Consider the following 19,083-nt stretch of genomic DNA (forward strand, 5'->3'; position numbering starts at 1 on the left):
TCATTACGAACTACACTTCCCAGCGTGCCTCGCGACGCAGAGAGGCGATAAAAGGGGCGGCAGGGCAGGTGTCGCGCCGGAGGGCAGGTGCGGGTGACAGGTTCGGCTCGGAACGGAACCGGTGCTCCCGAGGGAGGCCTCATGGAGCCACCCGAGAGCGGCCCCCTTACAGCCTCCGCGCTGGAGACGCTGAAGCAGCGGGCGTGCGAGAGTGTGGATCTGAACGCTGCGCGTCTGGGCGCGCTGAGCCGCGACATCTGGAGCCGTCCCGAGCTGGCGTACGCGGAGCACCAGGCGCACGACGCCCTGACTCGCTTCTTCTCCGGCGGGGACCTGCCCGGCGCCGCCTGGGCCGTGCAGCCGCGGTACAAGCTGGGCACAGCTTTCCGCGCCGACTGGGGCACGGCGGCCCCGCAGGACCCGCTCCGTCTCGCCTTCCTCTGCGAGTACGACGCGCTGCCCGGGCTCGGGCACGCCTGCGGCCACAACCTCATCGCCGAGGTGGGCGCCGGCGCCGCGCTGGCGCTGAAGGCCGCCCTGGAGAGCCTGGCAGAGCCCGCGGCCGTGCAGGTGGGAGCCCGCCCGGGGCAGCGGTGGGGAGCGCTCGCTGACAGCCCCTGACTCTCTGCGTTTGTGCTGCAGATCACGGTGCTGGGGACGCCTGCGGAAGAGCAAGGAGGAGGCAAAATAGACCTGATCAAGGCTGGAGCGTTCGATGGCCTGGATGTGGTTTTCATGGCGCATCCCTCGCAAGAAAACGCAGCTTACCTGCCCGACGTGGCCGAGCATGAGTGAGTGGGTGGGTTCAGATGGGAAGAGGTTGTTTGTGATTAGCTTTTTGTCGCTTCCTGAGAAGGGGACCTGCTTTAGCAGTGGCTGAGCCCGGAGCCTTGCAGGTGCCCTTCAGACACAGGTATTTGCACTCAGCTAAGGAGCCAGGTTAGTGTTGGGGAACGCTATTCTGAGCCATTCATCAAAAATGGTGTGTTCAACCTAGTGCTCAAATCCTTGACTGATCGGACATAATGTTCCATATATCTCAAAAATCCATTTTTTGTTCTGATGTTCCTATTCATTTCTTTTAAACATTTATGTGATTGTGCCATGTGTTGAAGTAGAATTTAAAGATGCAACTGCACGGTGTCAAGGGTCGTAGTTTTGTGCTTTCCTGGGTGCCAGTTATGTGGTCCTCTATGCATTTTAATCAGTTTGGAAGGCGTTTCACGTTTGCCTTCCTCCTTTTGAAAAGAACTGGCCAGCTAAGCCTGACTGAAGTTTGGATCTGTAGTAACTTCCACACTAAATTTAGTCACAGCTATGTTGTGTGTACTTACTCTCACATCAATTTTTTTGGTTTTGATCCAAAGTAGTACCTGTTTTCCTTCGTGTTTGCCCCCAGTGTAAGGATGGACAACAGTCCTACCCTCATACAGCTGCCTTTCTTGCCAGGCATATAACTCTTAGTAAATAATACCTTGTTTTCTTCTGATTAGCCCTGATGTTCAGAGACAGCCCTGGCTTACTTGTGCATTGAGGTATCCGACTCATCTCAAAGTACACCTTGCTGCCTGTGCATCCCCAGAATTGAGCATGGTACATGAAATGCAATTGCCTTAGATCTTACTCAGCTGATGCAGGGACCACAGTGTTTCCTTATCATTTTGGAGACAGCTGGCATGTTTGGGACTTCCTCTTCAGTCATTTTCAAACAATCAACTCTTAGGCAAATTAGGTACACAATTTTTAAAAAATACTTTGGAGCTTCATTCTTTTCTCGCTCTGCCAGTCTTCAAGGCCGTGCTGTTCTTCCACTGGTGTTATAAACAACAGTTTCCACAGTGTCCCTGCAGTTGTCTACCAGCAGCTTTTGTTCCTGTGTTTTATGTCACGTTCTATGGGTTATGTGATTCCTGATCCCAGGGTCTTACCTTGCAGAGACCCCACTAGTAAACTTCCTCCAGTGCAACAGTTTTTACAAGTATTACATTTGACTGTCTCAGACTAAATTCAGAATTATTTAAATATCTAATTTTCCAGTCATTCATGACTAGATGCACTGGGAACTGTTTTTAGATTGGTTGTGCTACTGTCCAGCTCTGATATGCTTGATTTTACTGACCATTTTGCTTTTACCAGGGCTGTTTCCAGTGGTTAATTTGCTTCTGTTACTACCAAGTTTCATGGTAAAACAGACAAGGGTCAATCTTCATCACCTGGCCAGCTCTCTCCTATATTCCTTCCTCTAAAGAGTATTAACTGGTTATTGTAACCTCCCTCAAGACTTAGCCCAGCTGGCCTTTGCCTTACCTTAAGACTATACTTACAGTCTCTAAGATGTAGTTTTCAATGATAGTTTCGTCTTTCTGCTTGCAATAATATTTTGAGTTTGATACAGTAAGATTTGGAAACCTCTCTTCAGAGGTCAAGGTCTGAAGTAGGATGCAAGTCCTAGATAGCCTTTAAACCTTTGGACATGGAGGAGGCATGGGATTGAAGTGCTGAGTGAAACAACTTACTACATCCAAAAGCTTGAAATACTGAGTTTGTCATGTTCTATGTAATTAGGAGATTTCAAAGGCAGTTTTTCTAATTTTACTTGATATTTGGTTGTTTGCAGGGAGTTTAAGGACTGGTAATCACTAAGTTGCTGGTGTTGCTTGTGTCTGTGTCTTGGTTTGAAAGACAGATATCTGCTAGGAAGGGGCAGGACCTCCCTAGAGATGGAGAATTCAAATCCCCTCCCTCCAAATTATTCCAATTAAAAAAAATTAAAGGAGCTTTCAGACAGAGGTATGGGGGTAGGAATAACAGTTCTTTACTAGTATATATGACAAAACGACAAACAAACAACAACTACAGCATCAATAATAAACAGAACAAAGAACCTTGAGGGCTTTCTTTTACAAAAGCCCAGAGCAGTTTGATCTCGGTGCCCCTGCAGGGCTCCGAGAGGCCGAGCTGGAAGGGAGGAAAATCCCGGACCGGTGGAAGAGATGAGGAGCTCTGCGCTGGCAGCTGGAACAGCAGGGGTGTCCCGGCAGGGCTGGGCAGTGCAGGGCTACAGAGTAGCAGGAGAGCCTCAAAGGTCCGAAGAAGCAGCGGCGGTGGGGGGAGGCTGGAGAAAGCGAGCTCAGGATTCCTGGGTACACAGCAGATGACGATAGATTTCCCAGGACGAGGCAGAGGGCAGCCTGACCGTCCTCCTCGGCGCTGAGAGCAAGAGTGCCCTCCCCTCCCCCAGATCTGTCTTTTTGCCTTTCCCAAAGCTCATCATCTCTCCCCTCTGAGGGACACTCCCAGGGACTCATCAACAATAGGTGTAGCTTCGTGCTGCCATATCCCTCAGGTACTCCTTTTGTTCTGACTAAGTAGTCATCAAGGCTTCTTGGAAACTTATGGGAAAAAATTCTGTGAGAAGAAAAAAAAAACCAAATCTAACCCCCAACAGTCTGCAATTCTGAAAGCTGTCTTGTGCCTTAAATAAGATTAACATATTGGGATAACTGGTCAATACATGCCAAAGTTTGCTGTTCTTATTCACTTACTCTTCACCTAATCAGCCTATTTATTGTTGGTCAAACAGGATCCACATTCTTCTGCTGGTGTTCTTAAACTGGCTTAGGGTGTTATTATTCTGCAGAGTCTGTTGAGTTTTTCTAAGCAGCTGTGGCATTTGTGTAGCAAAAGAAGTACAAGTAAAGGAATGCTGAAAGATTTTTTTTTAATAAGAAACACATGTTTCTTGTGGAAAAGAATACTGCAGTATGACTTTTTGCTGTACTTTACCTCCTTTCTATTTTTTTGAGAATGCCCAGGGATCTTTGTGAGCTGATTTGAGGAGTTGCAGTCTAATACTTGAGATATTAATGGACAAGGTTCTTACATTTCCTAATGATAATAAATTTTAAATAAGACTCATAGTCTAGAGAATGGGCTCTATGATTGTCTTGGAAGATTAGTAGGGATAGAAAAAGGCATGCCTAGTTTGGATTGCAGCAGTAGTAAGAGATGTTTCCTGTTGCAACAGTACACTGCATTGTGTCCCTCTTTGCCAGCCAGAATTTAAGTGCTGGTGTTAACTTGCAGCTGTGGCATGGTTCTGAGCACAAGGGGTCACTTCAGGATAACAGGTTAAGTTGGCATTTGTGCAAGACAGAAGGACAAGCAAGTTAGGCTGGTCATGGCGGGATAAGAGGTTGAGTGTCTTTGGGGTGGGAGGAGCACTTGAAGATTGAGTTTTTTTCTGTAAAGGAGTGAGTATGGAGTACAAACAGATTTCATTTTGTGTATTTTATAAATAGTGAGACCTTGTATGTAGATGGCAGTATTTAATATTTTCCTCTTTTGTAAAGAGTTATCTTATAATCTGAAATAGTTATTTTGTAAGGCTAATATTAATGGCCTTCAGATGAAGCAAAGCGTGGTTTTTTACTGGATATATTAAGGTGCAATATTTTATGACTTTTGTGAAGCTGCAGGATAGACTTGCATAAGATTTCCTCCTTATTGCAAGCCTTTCTATCACCTTTTTAGAAGGGTGCAAGGAAATCCTTGCTGTAGCACAATAATGTGCATTTTACAGTAGGCTGTGTTTTTCCATACTTGCAAAACTTGACTTTTGTTATTTAGACATGGGTTATATGTGATCTTACGTGCTAACTTACATACTGTACGCATTTTATTTGACAAGAATTAGGACACTCAACTTCCAATTTTGAATTGGAGGAAAGGGTTTGTTATCTTCTGAGAAGAGTGTTAGTAACTTTAAGTCTCAGAAAAGTCAGGGAGTATAAAAAAAAGCGGTGGAGAAATTAAATTAGTATTTGAAATGTGTACTCTTCAGGGAAAGGCTGTATAATGGTATATTCCCAATAACTCTCTTGGCTGACTGGCTCTTGGTATCATTCCATTTTAGTGGTTTTCTAGAAATGTTTGTGTTTTTCTGCATTCAAAGGTAGTTTAACTCTGCAAGAGTCTAGTGCCAGGTAAATTGTTTGGTGTTACGCTGCGCAAAATTTAAATAACTTATATTTATGGGAACAAAAGGAACCTTTTCATTTCAAAGGGATTTTTTTTCAGTGAATGAGAAACAAATAAGCAATGCCTTTTATTTCCTAGTGTGACTGTGAAATACTATGGAAAAGCTTCTCATGCTGCTGCTTATCCTTGGGAAGGAGTTAATGCATTAGATGCTGCTGTTCTTGCGTACAACAATCTGTCTGTTTTAAGACAGCAAATGAAACCGACCTGGAGAGTTCATGGTGAGATCTTCATTAACCTAATGTCCAGCAAGTAAGAGTTTAGGCTGTTGAAGTACTAACATAGAATGTCACACATTCCAAAGTATTGCACTAAAGCACTAAATTAGTATAGTCACTTCAAATATTATGAAACAGCGCCATTTCATTTAAATGGTGTCTCTGCAGTCTTTAAAATCATGTCAGTGTCCAGAACTAACTGCTCAAAATAGGCTGAGTTAATATTTACATAGTTAAAATAGTCACATTTAAAAGGGGACTCCGATGCCCGTGTAAAGGCTAGGCCAAATTTCATGTCTTGAAGTTGCAGTTCAGAAAAAAGTAAAAAAGTGCAAAGTTTATTTTGGTACATGGCCTTGAACTCCTTAATATATGTGGACTTGCAAAGATGTAAGATTAAATGCTTCTAAAAAGTGAAGTATTACTTTCTGCATCACTTTTTACTAGACATTCTATTAATTAGATTTATTGGAAGAGTCTAGTGGTCTAGAATGAAATTTATTTGGTGAAGTGCAAAAAACAAGTGATGGTAGAAGATTATAGTCCTGGTTAGTAGCCCAATCAGCTAGATGTTCACTGGATTCTAATATTTAATATCTAGTAGGTTTTGGATTAGAAAGGCCATTTTGCAGTAAGACAAGTTAACCATTAAGCTTGTTTTGTCCTCCTTGAACATTGTGCATTTCTACCTGTAAAGTGAGAAAGGTTCAAAAGGTGAGGTGAAGCTGGCCCTTAGCTATAAACCCAGAGTTCCTTGTTGCCCCCAACACAACTTTTTCCAAGCTGAAATTAAGAAACTTTGCCAATTCTGCAGAGCTGTTTTGAATGTAGAGCTGTTTATTTGGAATACTTGTTATGAGCTAAAAATCCTTCCAGAAGTTCTGAGCTGATCATTATGTGTCTTGGCTGCTTGTGCTGTATATAATACAAGTGTGCATTTCTCTCCAGGATATCTGGATGGAGTCCTAATCCTTTTGACTGTAGATGAAGCTGTTTGCAGTTCTGTTGTGCAGCATGCCCAAAAGAATATCAGACAGTGGGCACAGCCTTCTCTATCCTATTTCTCTGTAGAAAACAAGGCTCTTAATTACAAGTTTTGGGGTCTGCAACTCATGTGTTGCAGGTTTAAGGCTGACAATGCCTACGTCTTCTGTTGAATCTAAGCCTAAACCCCTAAATACTGCTTTCTTTGTCGTTTCTAAGGGCTCCATGGGTAATGTTGGCAAAAACTCCTAAGTATCTAAACAAGCCTTCTAGAAGTAATGCTCCCTGAACAGCAGCAAAACTGAAATTACTGTGTTGATATAACTGCTGTCATAAACCTGTTTTTTCGAAGTAGAACTATTTAAATTACTTCTGGGAAAGGACAAGCAGCCAGAATGAGATTTAATTTTAGGCATGCTTTCTTTACAGCATTGTGTAGGAGATCTCATATAGACTTGGAGTATAATCAGTGTCTGAGTAAAAATATGATGACAGGTGATCCTAAAAATAGTAGTGTTAACCCACTAACAAAAGCTGAAATAATTTCCATTACTTGAAGTCTAGAATTTCTAACCAAAGTTTCACGTACTGAAATATTGTTGTCTTGAATTCATCTGAGATTTTGATGTTATCTTTCTTCTCTGCTTATGATTGGAGTATATGTTACCCACTTGAAAAACAGGAATGTAGATTTTTTTTTCCTGCTCAAGAAGTTGTATTAAACAGGTAGTTCAAAAAGTTTCCATCCAGAAGAGCAGATCGGGTGCTACTAATAGTGTGCAGGCAGCCTACTTTTAATTCAGGTCTGCTGTCCAGTCCATATTGCAGTTGTATTGAAATTTAACTGTAGACCTACTCACACTCTCTCCAGTTCCATTTACAATTGTGCTGGACAAGACAAGTGAAAGCTGTTTACTCGTGAAGCTGCTTGTTCTGAGAAAGCTTGTTATGGGTGTGTGTCATGCAAATTTGCATGAATATTTACTGTTTCCTTTCCTGTGATGTCAGTCCCTCTCATCTGAGCTGTTCCTATTGTTATGGACAAATACCGATACCGAATTAATTCAACACTTTGGATTTTATTTTGACTGTATTTGAGACTGGAGGCAAAGTTCATAATCTTAATAAGTTTTCTGCACCAAAAGAAACATTTTGTTGCCTATTTGCAACCCATTAGTGCTGTCTCTTCAGGCCTCAGTGACACACATCAGTAGCTTCTGCAATATTTCCAGTTAAGGTAGAAGTTTCTCAGATTCTACAGAAAACAAATCTAATTCCACATACAAGAGCTTGAGGGTAGGAGGGCAGGGAAACAGCCTGTTGGAAGCAACTAGCTGTTAGTGCAATGAAATCTAATGTGGAAATGGGATCTACAATATGTTCTTGTCAAAATATATAAATCCTGCTGTCTTATGGTAATGCCTTTGATACCATAATGGTAAAAGATGTAGTTAATTACACATTTCCTTAAGGGAGCACTTTCAACTCAAACTGCACTTTCTGGAGAATTAATATGAGCAAGGTAATGAACTTTCTGTGCACTGCAATACACACATTATTCCAGTATTGCTGAGAAATGCAACTGACTCAGTTTTTCTTCAAGTTCATAAAGTAAGTTGGAAACATTCTAATAGAGGAAACATTTAAAAGTTGGAATCCAAGTTAGCCCTTATAGCAGTTTTTTTCTTGTTGGCAGACAGATTGCTTTATGACTCCAGTGCATTGAGTTTTATGGGATTAATTAGCAATGCTAGTTTGGCCTGACTCTGGCATGTAAAACAGATGTCTAACCAAAGAACGCTGTGAAATTGTGCTGACAGACATGTACATGTTCCACTTAATCTGACACGATGAAGAAACTTTGTCCACATAGTGCATTTTTTATGTTGTTTGTATTTCATGCTCAGCTGATGTTTTTTGGTTTTGTTCATGACAGGGCTGAAGATCAACCAATTGCATTTAACACTGACAACACAACTTTTATCTTTCTGCAGGTGTAATAAAAAATGGTGGTGTGAAACCTAACATCATTCCTTCTTACACTGAACTCGAGTTTTACTTGCGTGCACCTTCAAGAAAAGAACTTTCTGTTCTGACGGAGAAGGTTGAGAACTGCTTCAAATCTGCAGCAGTGGCCACAGGATGCAAGGTAAGAATATATTCACTGTCATGTGTTTCTGTTTCACAGACCAGAACAGGAAATCAGTTTATTTGTCTGCATAGTGTTTTGTTTAGCCAAAGTAAATCTGAATTACTGTTACACTTTTTGCTGTTCTGTTGCATTGTGTCCTGAAAGAAAGCTTTGGTTTACAAATCGAATGCCACAGAATCCTAGAAGAATCTGTGTTGGGGGAGACCTCTGGAGGTCATCTGGTCTAATTCTCTGTTCAGAGCAGGACCAGTTGGAGCAGGTTGCTGAGTGCCATGTGGACTTTTGAGTACTTCCAAGAATTAAATTCTACCACCTCTCAACAAGTGCTCTACCTGCCTCATGGTGAACAAGGGTTTTCCTAATGTTTGTGCTGCAGTGACTTGAGGTGGAAAACTGGAACAGATTTCCTACAGAGATTGCAGTGTTTCCATCTTTGGAGATATTCAAAAGCTGCCTCAGTATGGTTCTGGGCAGCCAGCTCTGGGTGACCCTGATTGAGCAGGGGAACTGGGCAAGATGACCTCAGCAGGTACTTTCCCACATCAGCCCTCTGTGATCCTCTTGTATCCAATGAGAATTTCCTTTGTTGCTTCTTGTTGCATCACTTTGACATCTGAGAAGTCTGCTTCTGCTCTCTCTGTACCCCTCCCATCTGGTAACTCTAGACAGCAGTAAGATGCCCCACTAACCTTCTGTTCTGTGCAGGCTCAGCAGATCAAGTTCTTTCAGCCTGTCCTTGTACACTGTGTTCTCCAACTAATCATCCTGGTGGCCTTCCCCTGGCCTAGCTCCAGTCTTGATTTGAAGAGAAACCAAACAAACACAGCAGCAGATGTAATCTCATAGGGGTTGTCTCCATCAATAATAAAAATACTAAAACACTATTGGCACCAATCTCAGTTGCAGATGAGTGCTACAAGTAACAGGCAGCAATGTGGTATTTTGTGCCACTAATAAAACACTTGGAGCTTGCATGTCTGTGTCATCTGAGCTGGACATGTTGTCATGCAAAGCTAGGCTTGGTCATGCACTATCTGCTCTTAAATGAGTTCCATCTTGTATGCTGGATGTTCACAGTCACCCTGTGATTCATGAGCCTGGGCATGAGTCCTAGGAGCATTTATTTGCTCTGTAATCCCTCTGGTAACTTGAGGATAGGATGATCTGAGGAGTGTGTAGTTTTCAAGGACCTCCTCTTGGCCCTTCAAGAGGATGTGACCTTTAGCTCTTATTCAGTGAGCTAGAACGCCCTCAGTTCCAGTGACACTAAAAAATGATAGCTCCCAGACTGCATTTCTGCTTCTCTTACTCTGCATCCTTGGATGCATCCTGCCTGATCCCATGTACACTCAATTTCTTTAAGTGCCCTGTAATTTCTTTTGGTTTTGCTGTGGGTGATGCTTCTGTCCTACAGATAGTGCTGCTAGGCTCAGAGACCTGGGAGGCTTGATGGCAAACCTTACCTGTAGAAACAAGCAAAACAGGTATTGGGTTTTCTGTCTGGTTTTTTCCCATATTCTTGGTCATTAGGTCCATTGCCCCATTAAACAGCAGGCTCATATAGCAACTGAGTGATTTTTCAATTAGCACTCTCGTTTATTTCGCTTTTAGTAAATGGAAGTGTGTCTGGTTCAAACAATTTATTACCTTTTTTGTGTTGCTAGGATGGATGGTTCTACTTGCTCTGTTAATTACAAGCTTATGATTAATTCAGCTGTAAAAAGAATGTATGTGATCATCAGAACAAATAGATAAGGGGTATGTGAATGTTAGCATGTCACTTTTATAGTCTGTTTGAGGCATTAGGTGATGTTTTCCTACTGTGTCCCCTTCACTATATCTAGAAAAGAGTTGCAGAAAGTGCACTTTATGCAGAATGAAAATTAAGATCTCTTTAGAAATTAGACATTGATAGTTTTTTTCCATTTGTTTTCAAATTTCTTACCTGTGTGAAGCCATTTAATGAATGGGGCAGTAGTTATTGGAAGCATTCTAAAAAAAGGTAACATACAGTTTGATAAAAGCTTATGTTTATTTCTATGTAGTTTAGTAGTACCTGCCAGCAAAATCATTAGATACTGTTACAGGAAATATTTTTTCCTATTTTTAGAGCAAACTTTGAAATCTCTGCCTCTGGAATTTGGCTGTCTAGTGCAAACTGAACAGAACACCAGCTGTGTTTTGATCAAGGGTGATATTTGGCAGAATGTTGTATTTTTGAAAGAAACTTAGCACTTACGTCTCTTTTGCCTTGGGCTTGAAGTCTGGATATGTGGGGGTTTTTTGGCCTTCAGAGTGTTTACATTGAAATGGTTTACACTGGAGAAAAACTTAAAATAATTTTGGTTTTTTGTCTAGGTGGAAATAAAAGGTGGTGAAAATGATTACTACAATGTGCTTCCAAATAAGAGCCTGCAGAAAATTTACAAGGAGAATGGAAAGAAGCTAGGAATAGATTTTATATCAGAAGATGCTATCTTGAATGGCTTGTCAGGTAAGTCCAGCTGCATTTTTCATTGTGACTTAAATTTAGGTTGATCAACCCTCAAGTGTGTAAAATAACAAAATAGAGCTAAGTTAAACACAGTTAGGTCAGAAGGAAAAGCCAAATGACAATGCTGAAACTCTGTAGAAGGTTTATATCTCTGGCTTATGTTTCTGTATTTGTTGTAGAAGCTAAGAACAGGTAAGAAAAGCAGTAAACACCTTCTGATAATAGTTCTGAAAATATTTCAAGTAATAAACAGTTTGGTTGGGGGAAAGGATGGAAAGCTAAGAGCAGTCTGAGAACATGAGGATGTGTCATGAATTGTGTCTCATTCTGTGGCTTTAAAATACAGAATCCTGTTTTGCTATAAATGGACATGAGACTTTGTTTTTAGAAACCTTGTTTAATAATATTTTCCAAGCTTACATACAAACAAATCTCCGAGAATGTAACAATTATTTTAGAGGGAGTTTTTGGAGAGATTTATAAATGGAAGTATCTCACTAACCCTAATTTAATCTTTTCATTAACAGGTAATTACATGCCTCGAATTTTAGTTCATGAGTTCAACAGATTAGTTTTCCAAAGGGTGCTCTTTAAGTAGGTGTTCACTTTTGGTTCTTAACTGTGTCTCAGACAATTTAACTTTTTTGGTCTCTGAGCTATAACAGAAATGGAAATTCTTGAATGCTTAGGTGGGTTTCTTGTTATCCCTCACACTTTTTTTTTTCCAGAATCTTCCTACAGGAGCTCTGTTCAAGTCTCAACTTCTGCTTATACTTTTAGCCTTCACTACTGATCTTAAATGTATTTATGAACATTTTTACTCCATTCATGCTAAAGGTTTTTCTCTTAGAAGGAAAATACTGTTCTCAATAAAAAGTTACTTTAATTAGTTTGATTGTGGTACTTGTCTTCTCTATATTAAATGCAGATTATCTTTGGAGATTGGACAAACTTGGTGTTTAGGAACAGCTCTCCAAACTTCTTTTTGTGAGTTGGGGAGACATTGTATCTAATGATATTCTTGGTATCTAATGGTAATGGTTTTGTTTCTGTTTCTTACTTCCCTTCCAAGTTAAACACTGATTCATTGTCTTTTGTTTAAAAACAAATTATAGCTTAAGGCAGATTTCTTCCTTCATTCTTCAGTGTAATACAATAAGATTTACTACTTTGCTTGTTTAGCCAAAGAAGAGGGCTGAGGAGCCATAAAATGTTTACTGTAGTGCAACTTTCTGGAGCTCTGCTAGTTGATTCCTCCAAACCGCTGTAGTAAGGATGATCATGAGTATCAGTGATCTTGCTTTTGTTCAGAGTTCTTGAGGTGAACTTTTCAGACACCCAGCTGCAGTAGGGCTTTCATATGTAAGTTATATGATATGCTTGATGTTAACCATTAACTTCCTTAAACCAAAACTCCCTGTGTGGCTGTTCTGTCCTTGAGTTGCGTGTCAAATGTCAAAATGTGCTTGAGCAATTGCTTTTTTCTCTCACGCTGCAGTAGGGTTTACTGAATTTTCTTTCCACAGCTTCTCCTCTGAGTTTTTGCAGTGGGAATTCAGGAGAGGTAACAATGCACAGTCTCCAGAGCCATAGGAGTGGAATGAACTTTGTATGCTACCCTTTTCTGGGGGCGGTTGAGTATTCTGTGTTGTCTTTTTCAGGACCTCTATTTCTGTTTAGTTTTGATGTGGTTTTCAATGTTTTCTTTTAGGATATCAGTTTCTTCTGTTGAAAGGGAAGGAAGATAGCTCAGTTGCTTCTCCATGTCTGTGCAGCGGAACAGTCGTTAAGAGCTGAGCGTACTCGCTGCCACCTCTGCATGGGTGTTAGTGTCACTCTGCTCCCAGGTATCGCTCTAGGCAGATAAGCGTCACCAAGGCTTCCTGGAGTACCCCAGGTCACAGACTCCACATGTGCCCTGTGCAGCTCTGCTTGCTGGGCACACCGCTGGGGGATGTGGCATAATGTGAGACTGAGATAGCTGGGACCAGGTGCCAGGACCTGTTTCTCCTTCTGCTAGGTAGGGTGGCTTTACTACAGGATATCCATAACCTCCTTAAGCAGATGGCTTAGTTAAACATGTCTTAGTTGAGGCACCCATGCCTGTGATAACTTAATCTGGTCAGAATGTAGTGTTCATGGGATTCATTGGCTTCCTGGGCACAAAACGGATAAAGAAAATCCTAAGAACGTCTAGTATATTTGAAAATTCCACTTTTGAAGCTTGGGACTGTGAATAAATGTTTTCTGGAATCTTTTCCCCTCTGTTCATCTTTGTGGAAATACTGACTCCACTAAATATACATTGACTTGAAGAGGCTTCAAGGATATATTTTTGAGAGGCTGGAACTCCAGTATATCTCTGTGGAAGATAGCACAGGATTATATATATTGCATTGATAACTGCAATTACTTATGCTTCCAGAAGGAAAACTAATCTGTGTCTACCAAGTATACAGTTTCAGATGTTTGTATGGAAACTCTTGGAAGACCTGGTGTTCTAAACATACCTATATGTTATTCTCATAAAGGGAGGAACACTTGGTCTGATAGAGGGGAAGATTTAGGTGTCACATTTTTATTAAAAGCTGACTGGATTTTGCCTCTCCATATTACTAGAAAGTACCCAATTTAAATCTCTTCTATTCAGCAAAAATAACATGTCAACTGATAGTACATTGAATATGGATATAAATTTAGGAGGAATGACATGACTGAGAGCTATGATACAGTGAAATTTCTAATGTTTCAGTCACTAAGTTAGTGTAGGGAAAAGGGCAGCACAGTCTTTGCAGCAGTTTGTGTATTGGGACTTGGTAAGGCAGGTCTAGAACCCTTGGTTAAGTCTGGAGTATGCAGAACTTCTGGTTTGTCTGTCTGGATTGACCAAAGAATGAATCAGTAGTGGAGACTACTGGAAATTAAACTAACTTATTGCTGTGCCAAGAGCTGGATTGTCTTCATATGCATCCTGAATTTATGGGAAGAGATGGTTTTGAACAAACCTTGCTGTTTCCATTATCTGTAAGGAGAGTAAATAGCAAACTCTTGTCCTAGTAATGTAGGCTCTGTGGACTCACTTTTAATAACTATAGGCTTCAAGTAAAATCTGTATTCTTCAGGCATTTAATTACTAAATCTTAAGGCATTAGCAATATTTTCTTTTCATAAAGTATCACGATATAGAGGCTACCTGATGTGTTAAAATTAAATTTTATACACTATTGCTAAAGAAACAAATTCTTGTGTCTCTGGCCCCAAAAAAGTTAATTGGGATCTTAGTGGGTCATCCCTATTTTTCCCTGCTACAAAATAATGCTTCCTCTGGTATCTGAATATCACAATAACAAATAATGTTGATTTCTCCAGCTTTAAAATGTCATTTTAATGGATAATGAGTGGGTTGCTTGTTTAGGTAAAAAACAAGAACAACAAAAACCACCAAAAAAAACCCCCCAAAACCAGCAAAAACCACCAAACAAACAAAAAACCCCCCCACCAAAACTACTTGGGATGTAGTTGTAGATTCTTGGGTGATTTACTATGAAGAATTTTCTACTTTGGGATGATATCAGTCAGTAGATTAGGCAGTGAGATAGGAGCTAGATAACATACTGAAAGTGATAGGCATAAAAGAATCATAATTAAAATATGTAGCATTGCTATCAGGTGTTTATCTACAAAGTCCTAGCATTTTGTCTGGAGTTGAGTTCTGATTTTATTTCCAGGGTGCTTGTGCCATTGAGCTTTCCATAACTGAGAATAATCATGGAGGGAAAAACAGTTACCCTCGATCTGTTTTTGTTTAAAGGTAAATAGTTTCTACTTTAGTCCCCTACAGAATGCTGAATATTTATTTGCGTGTTGGTGAGAAGCAGGAATTGTTGGGCCTAGTTCTAAAGGCTCTAACATGGAAAGAGCTGAAATGCCTGACATTCCTAAGGTTTGCTTTCCTGTTTCTGAATTAACAGCTCACTATCAGGGGATGCTTGATAAAAATGAGCAGTGAAAGGAATAGGAGCATGCTGATCCATCTTCCTTGCAGTCCAGTAACTGATTGTTGATCAGAATCACACTGGAGAGCATCACCCGAGGATGGCTAGTTAGGGGAAACACCTTGGTGACAGGAGATACTTGTATGGATAATGACTCATTAGAAATGTTTTTATTTTAGTATTTGGGGCAAAGGATACTCCATTTTAGGTATGGAGAGAATGTCTATCATGCATTTTCTTACAGCATTCAAAACCGCCCAACACTTTTTCATTAAGAAAATCTCTGTGCTGCTTCTAGGTTCCACAGACTTTGGAAATGTTACATTCGTGGTCCCTGGGATTCATCCTTATTTTTATATTGGTTCTGATGCATTGAATCATACTGAGCAGTACACAGAAGCTGCAGGTGAGTGGAATTGAAAAGGGTTACAGGTATATATTTAGAATCCTTAACCATTGTACAGTCTGCTTGCTGACTACTCACTACAGCAAATCTAGAAATTAGAAATGCTTCAAATTACACACCTGGCTTTCCCATGTTTCACTGGAATTCAATGCTGCTGTGTAGTAAATGTTTAAAAGTGTAAGTACTAGATCTGAAATTGGCTGCATGTGAACACCTTACAGAAACAGGCTGGCTTTTGTCCAGCATGATGTGGTCTGAGCTGAGTAAGGATCCTGAAATAATTAATAGTAGAGTTGCAGAAAAAGCTGACCAATGTAGAATTTCTTGGTTTGTTTTTGAAGTTACATGTATATGGGTAGCATAACAACTCCTCATACTAAAAGCCTGATTGGATAATGCCATCTGGACAAAAGAAATTAGAAGTATTATCTGTAACTGCGTATTCAGAAGAATTTCTAAACATGAACTGAAAGATAAAAGTCATTTTTACTCCTAAAACACAGTACTTAGGAAATGTAACAGTGCTAGCTTATAAAACTCCACATTTTCTAAAGAGCATAATGTGAACACTCACTTTCCTGTTCTCAGTCTTAGTTGTTTATATCAGTACCAGAAAATTAAATACTTGCAAAAGAAAAAAATGTTTTGAGGCACGGGAAAATAGGTTTATTTCATACAAGTAGATTTTAAAGAAAATGTTCTTGCAGCTGAAACTTACGACCTTATGCAGTAAGTAAGTGGTTTAATATTGGTAATCTAACCTGAAATTCCTCTTACTCTTTTTTTCTGCAGGGTCACAGACTGCTCAGTTCTACACGTTGCGCACAGCAAAAGCTTTGGCAATGACAGCACTGGATGTCATTTTCAAGCCAGGTCTGTTAGAAGAAGTCAGGGAAGACTTCAGAGAAGTGAAGCTGAAAGAAGAGGAGCAAATAAATCCGGTAGAACCTAAAAAAGAATCTGGTGTTGGTGTAGGAGCATGTGCATCACACTAAACTTGATTAAAACATTCTCAGTAGGATTGAGTTTATGGAGATGCTGTACTTAAAATCCCAGTAGGGGCTGGATAAATACATAGCTGAAGAAATGATGATTTTACTTTATTTGGACTTTAGGAGAAGTAAATAGTATCATTACTTTTAAAAATGTGAAATTTCATGTAGCTGTAATGTTTGTGTTCACTGCGGTGATGATTTTCATACAGAGATTTCAAATATGTTCTCTTTAATTTGCAGTGTTGAGTAAATTATAGTGTTTAGATCATTTGTCAGTGATTTTCTATGTAGTGCTATAGTAATATTCCTTATAAAGGGAGTATGGCAATTTTCTGTTCTAAAATAAGCACTTTTCATTCAGTGATCTTGTGCTGAATCTGATCTGTGAACCTTTTATAAAATTTCTGGTCAGTCACTTTTCTTGGGACAAGATGGAGACTTAAACCATGAGCTGGTTTCACTGGAGAGAAGGGGCTATGTTTGGAAATACAATTGGTTTTGATAATAGCTTCCAGCAATGGAAGAGGACTGTTTGTATGGGAATGCAATCTGTAAAGCTTGATTGTCCTGAAATGCATTGATTTTACTCCTAATAAATTTTGGAGGTGTTGCAGAGAAGTCATGGATCAAAAAAATGAAAAGCAGCTAAATATTTAATTGATTAAATGAACACTTTTTAACTACTGCAGGAAAAAATCTGCTCTGAGGCAATACAGGTGTCCACAAGGTGTAGCATTAGCTTATCTGATCTGAAGGAGATGTATGCCCAAACATGTTAGGATGTCTTTTAATTCGCTGGTTAAAGGATCTTGTGAGTACAAAGAAGTCAGAGAACAGATGGAGTGAGGAAGCAACTTACTGATTAACGTTTTCCTAAGCACAGGTATTACTGTAGGCTCCAGGAAGGAAGGCAAGGCAAGCTGTATTCCTCAGGAATAACTGACTTGCAGAAGTATTTTTTTAACAGCCTTTAAATGGTAAACTCTAAAATTCTGGTCAGCATTTATAGCTTATTGATTTCTATATTGACTTTAATTTTATGCCAGTATCCTTGCTTTCATTAGCAAAAGATTTTCACAGCTGGCTGTGTGAAACAGATGAAGGTGGGACTCTGAGCTATAGATGTGTCCAGGATAGTAAGTTGAATACTAAATCCAACGAAATTTCTTCTAAGGTTTGTCAAAGGAACTTTGTCCTTACCCTTTAATTTACAGTCTGCCTTGTCAGCTCTCACAATTGCAATTTATTAAGACCTACAGGGTTAACAGGCTAGTACATTGATTTCCTTGGCACATGTGACTTCTTATTTCCTCCTGCAAGAACTGCTTAACTTGTTGCTTTGCTGTTTCTGAGATGGAATGTTTGGATCCCACATAGGTAGAACATGCTTTGTTGTTGTGCTTCCTACAAGCTGATAGGCATTAAAGCCTTCTCAGTTCTCTTTGTCCAGACTTCTTGGCTGCATCATATCCAAGATGAGTTAATTAAACTTCTCTGAACTAAAAGTGTGTCTTCATTTTGTTGTAATCATTGCTGTACTGAATTGAAGTACTGATTAAAGATGAGTTGGTATTAATAAAGGAATTTGATTGACTTTTCTTGTCCTTTGCTTAATATTGGGATGCTGCATGATTTTGAGTAGCGTGTTTGATTTTTTTCTTCCCCCCCCTAGTTTGTTATGATTATGTAAGACTGGGTATTTTAAGCTTTCCATTTTGGTCTGTGTCTGTGAGGGTTAATGCTTTTCAAATATAGTTTTTAATGTTAGTCTTTATAATCTTATGCCTGTTTCAACTGTTAAAACGTGTTGGAATTGATAGAATAAGTCAGAATGTGAGATGTGAGCTTGTGAGTGCTCGCTGAAGGATCTCTGTTAGGCTAAAGCTGGTCTAGCCTCCAGTTTGAATTGGGTTATCACCAACACTAGGTCAGGTGATCTTGGCTTCATTTGTCAAATCCTTGAATCCTCTTTCAGCCTTCTTTCTCAACTCCCCACGTGAGCTAATTCCAGTTTGTCTCAGAATGTTAGTTCTTGAGGTCCAGAACTAAAGCACTTTGGGATTTAACTTTGCAATTTTACTATCACAGTGATACTGTGTATGGCAGAATTTATTCCTGTGGGAATAATTTTTTGATTTTCAGTCATTTATGCTTATAAATCGCACATATATGAAAATATCCAACATGCTTTTAAAGTTGCCCTAACTGCAGTCTTCCCCAAACGGTTTGTAATTTAAGAATATTGGAATATTTGTCAGGAATAGTATTCTCAGTAATGAATCAAGATGTGTAGGAAATTACCTGTAATGGCTGAAATGGTTCTGAACTGCTGGTGGCAAATCACAGCTGTGAAAGGATGAGGTGATGATGTCCAGATGTTGTGAAGAACTTAAGGCCTCTAAAGTGTAAAGACTACCAAAGGCTTCAGCCTCCACAGCTAGAACCGAGCCGGATGTGCTCACAGGCAGAACCTGTGTCTATCCACAGAACAGACCTGCCTTCTGTACATAGCCTCACTGCAGGCTGGCCTTTGGGTTAAGCTCAAAGACATTGCAGATTACCACCCAGAGCAAGAAGAACAAGGACTGTAACACACAGTCTGAGAGGGAAAGCTGAGTGTCATCATCATGGTGATCTGGAGTTTGCCTGCAAGTTTCTTATCAGAGCCCTGCTGTGAAACTCTGGGACTCTCCAGCCCTATCAGCATAACAAGATTTAAGGATGTATTTAGTATTCATGTGGATCAGGTCCTCAGCCTCCATGTACAAACTCATGGGGTTCATGCTTTTGAAAGTAGAA

General features: G+C 40.1%; 1 protein-coding gene across 6 annotated transcripts; it reads left to right on the forward strand.

The window, feature by feature from the left end:
• The first annotated feature begins 9 nt into the window (after positions 1-9).
• Positions 10-17,878, forward strand: PM20D2 (peptidase M20 domain containing 2). 6 transcript variants are annotated; one of them, XR_010079239.1, is made up of 9 exons: positions 10-570; positions 643-791; positions 5,119-5,261; positions 8,237-8,391; positions 10,753-10,888; positions 11,617-12,908; positions 14,617-14,699; positions 15,182-15,289; positions 16,082-16,104. XR_010079239.1 is itself a non-coding variant. In XM_063389632.1 (7 exons), the coding sequence occupies exons 1-7, from the start codon at positions 142-144 to the stop codon at positions 16,282-16,284; spliced, it is 1,323 nt and encodes a 440-aa protein (XP_063245702.1). In that variant the 5' UTR covers positions 13-141; the 3' UTR covers positions 16,285-17,878. The 6 variants fall into 6 exon arrangements, 1 of the variants encoding a protein (XP_063245702.1); XR_010079235.1 differs by having other exon boundaries at positions 12,600-12,908; XR_010079238.1 differs by having other exon boundaries at positions 12,600-12,735; positions 16,082-16,097.
• The last annotated feature ends 1,205 nt before the right edge of the window (positions 17,879-19,083 follow it).

The sequence above is a fragment of the Prinia subflava genome, chromosome 2 (genome assembly GCF_021018805.1).
Source record: "Prinia subflava isolate CZ2003 ecotype Zambia chromosome 2, Cam_Psub_1.2, whole genome shotgun sequence".
Taxonomy (NCBI): Eukaryota; Metazoa; Chordata; class Aves; order Passeriformes; family Cisticolidae; genus Prinia; species Prinia subflava.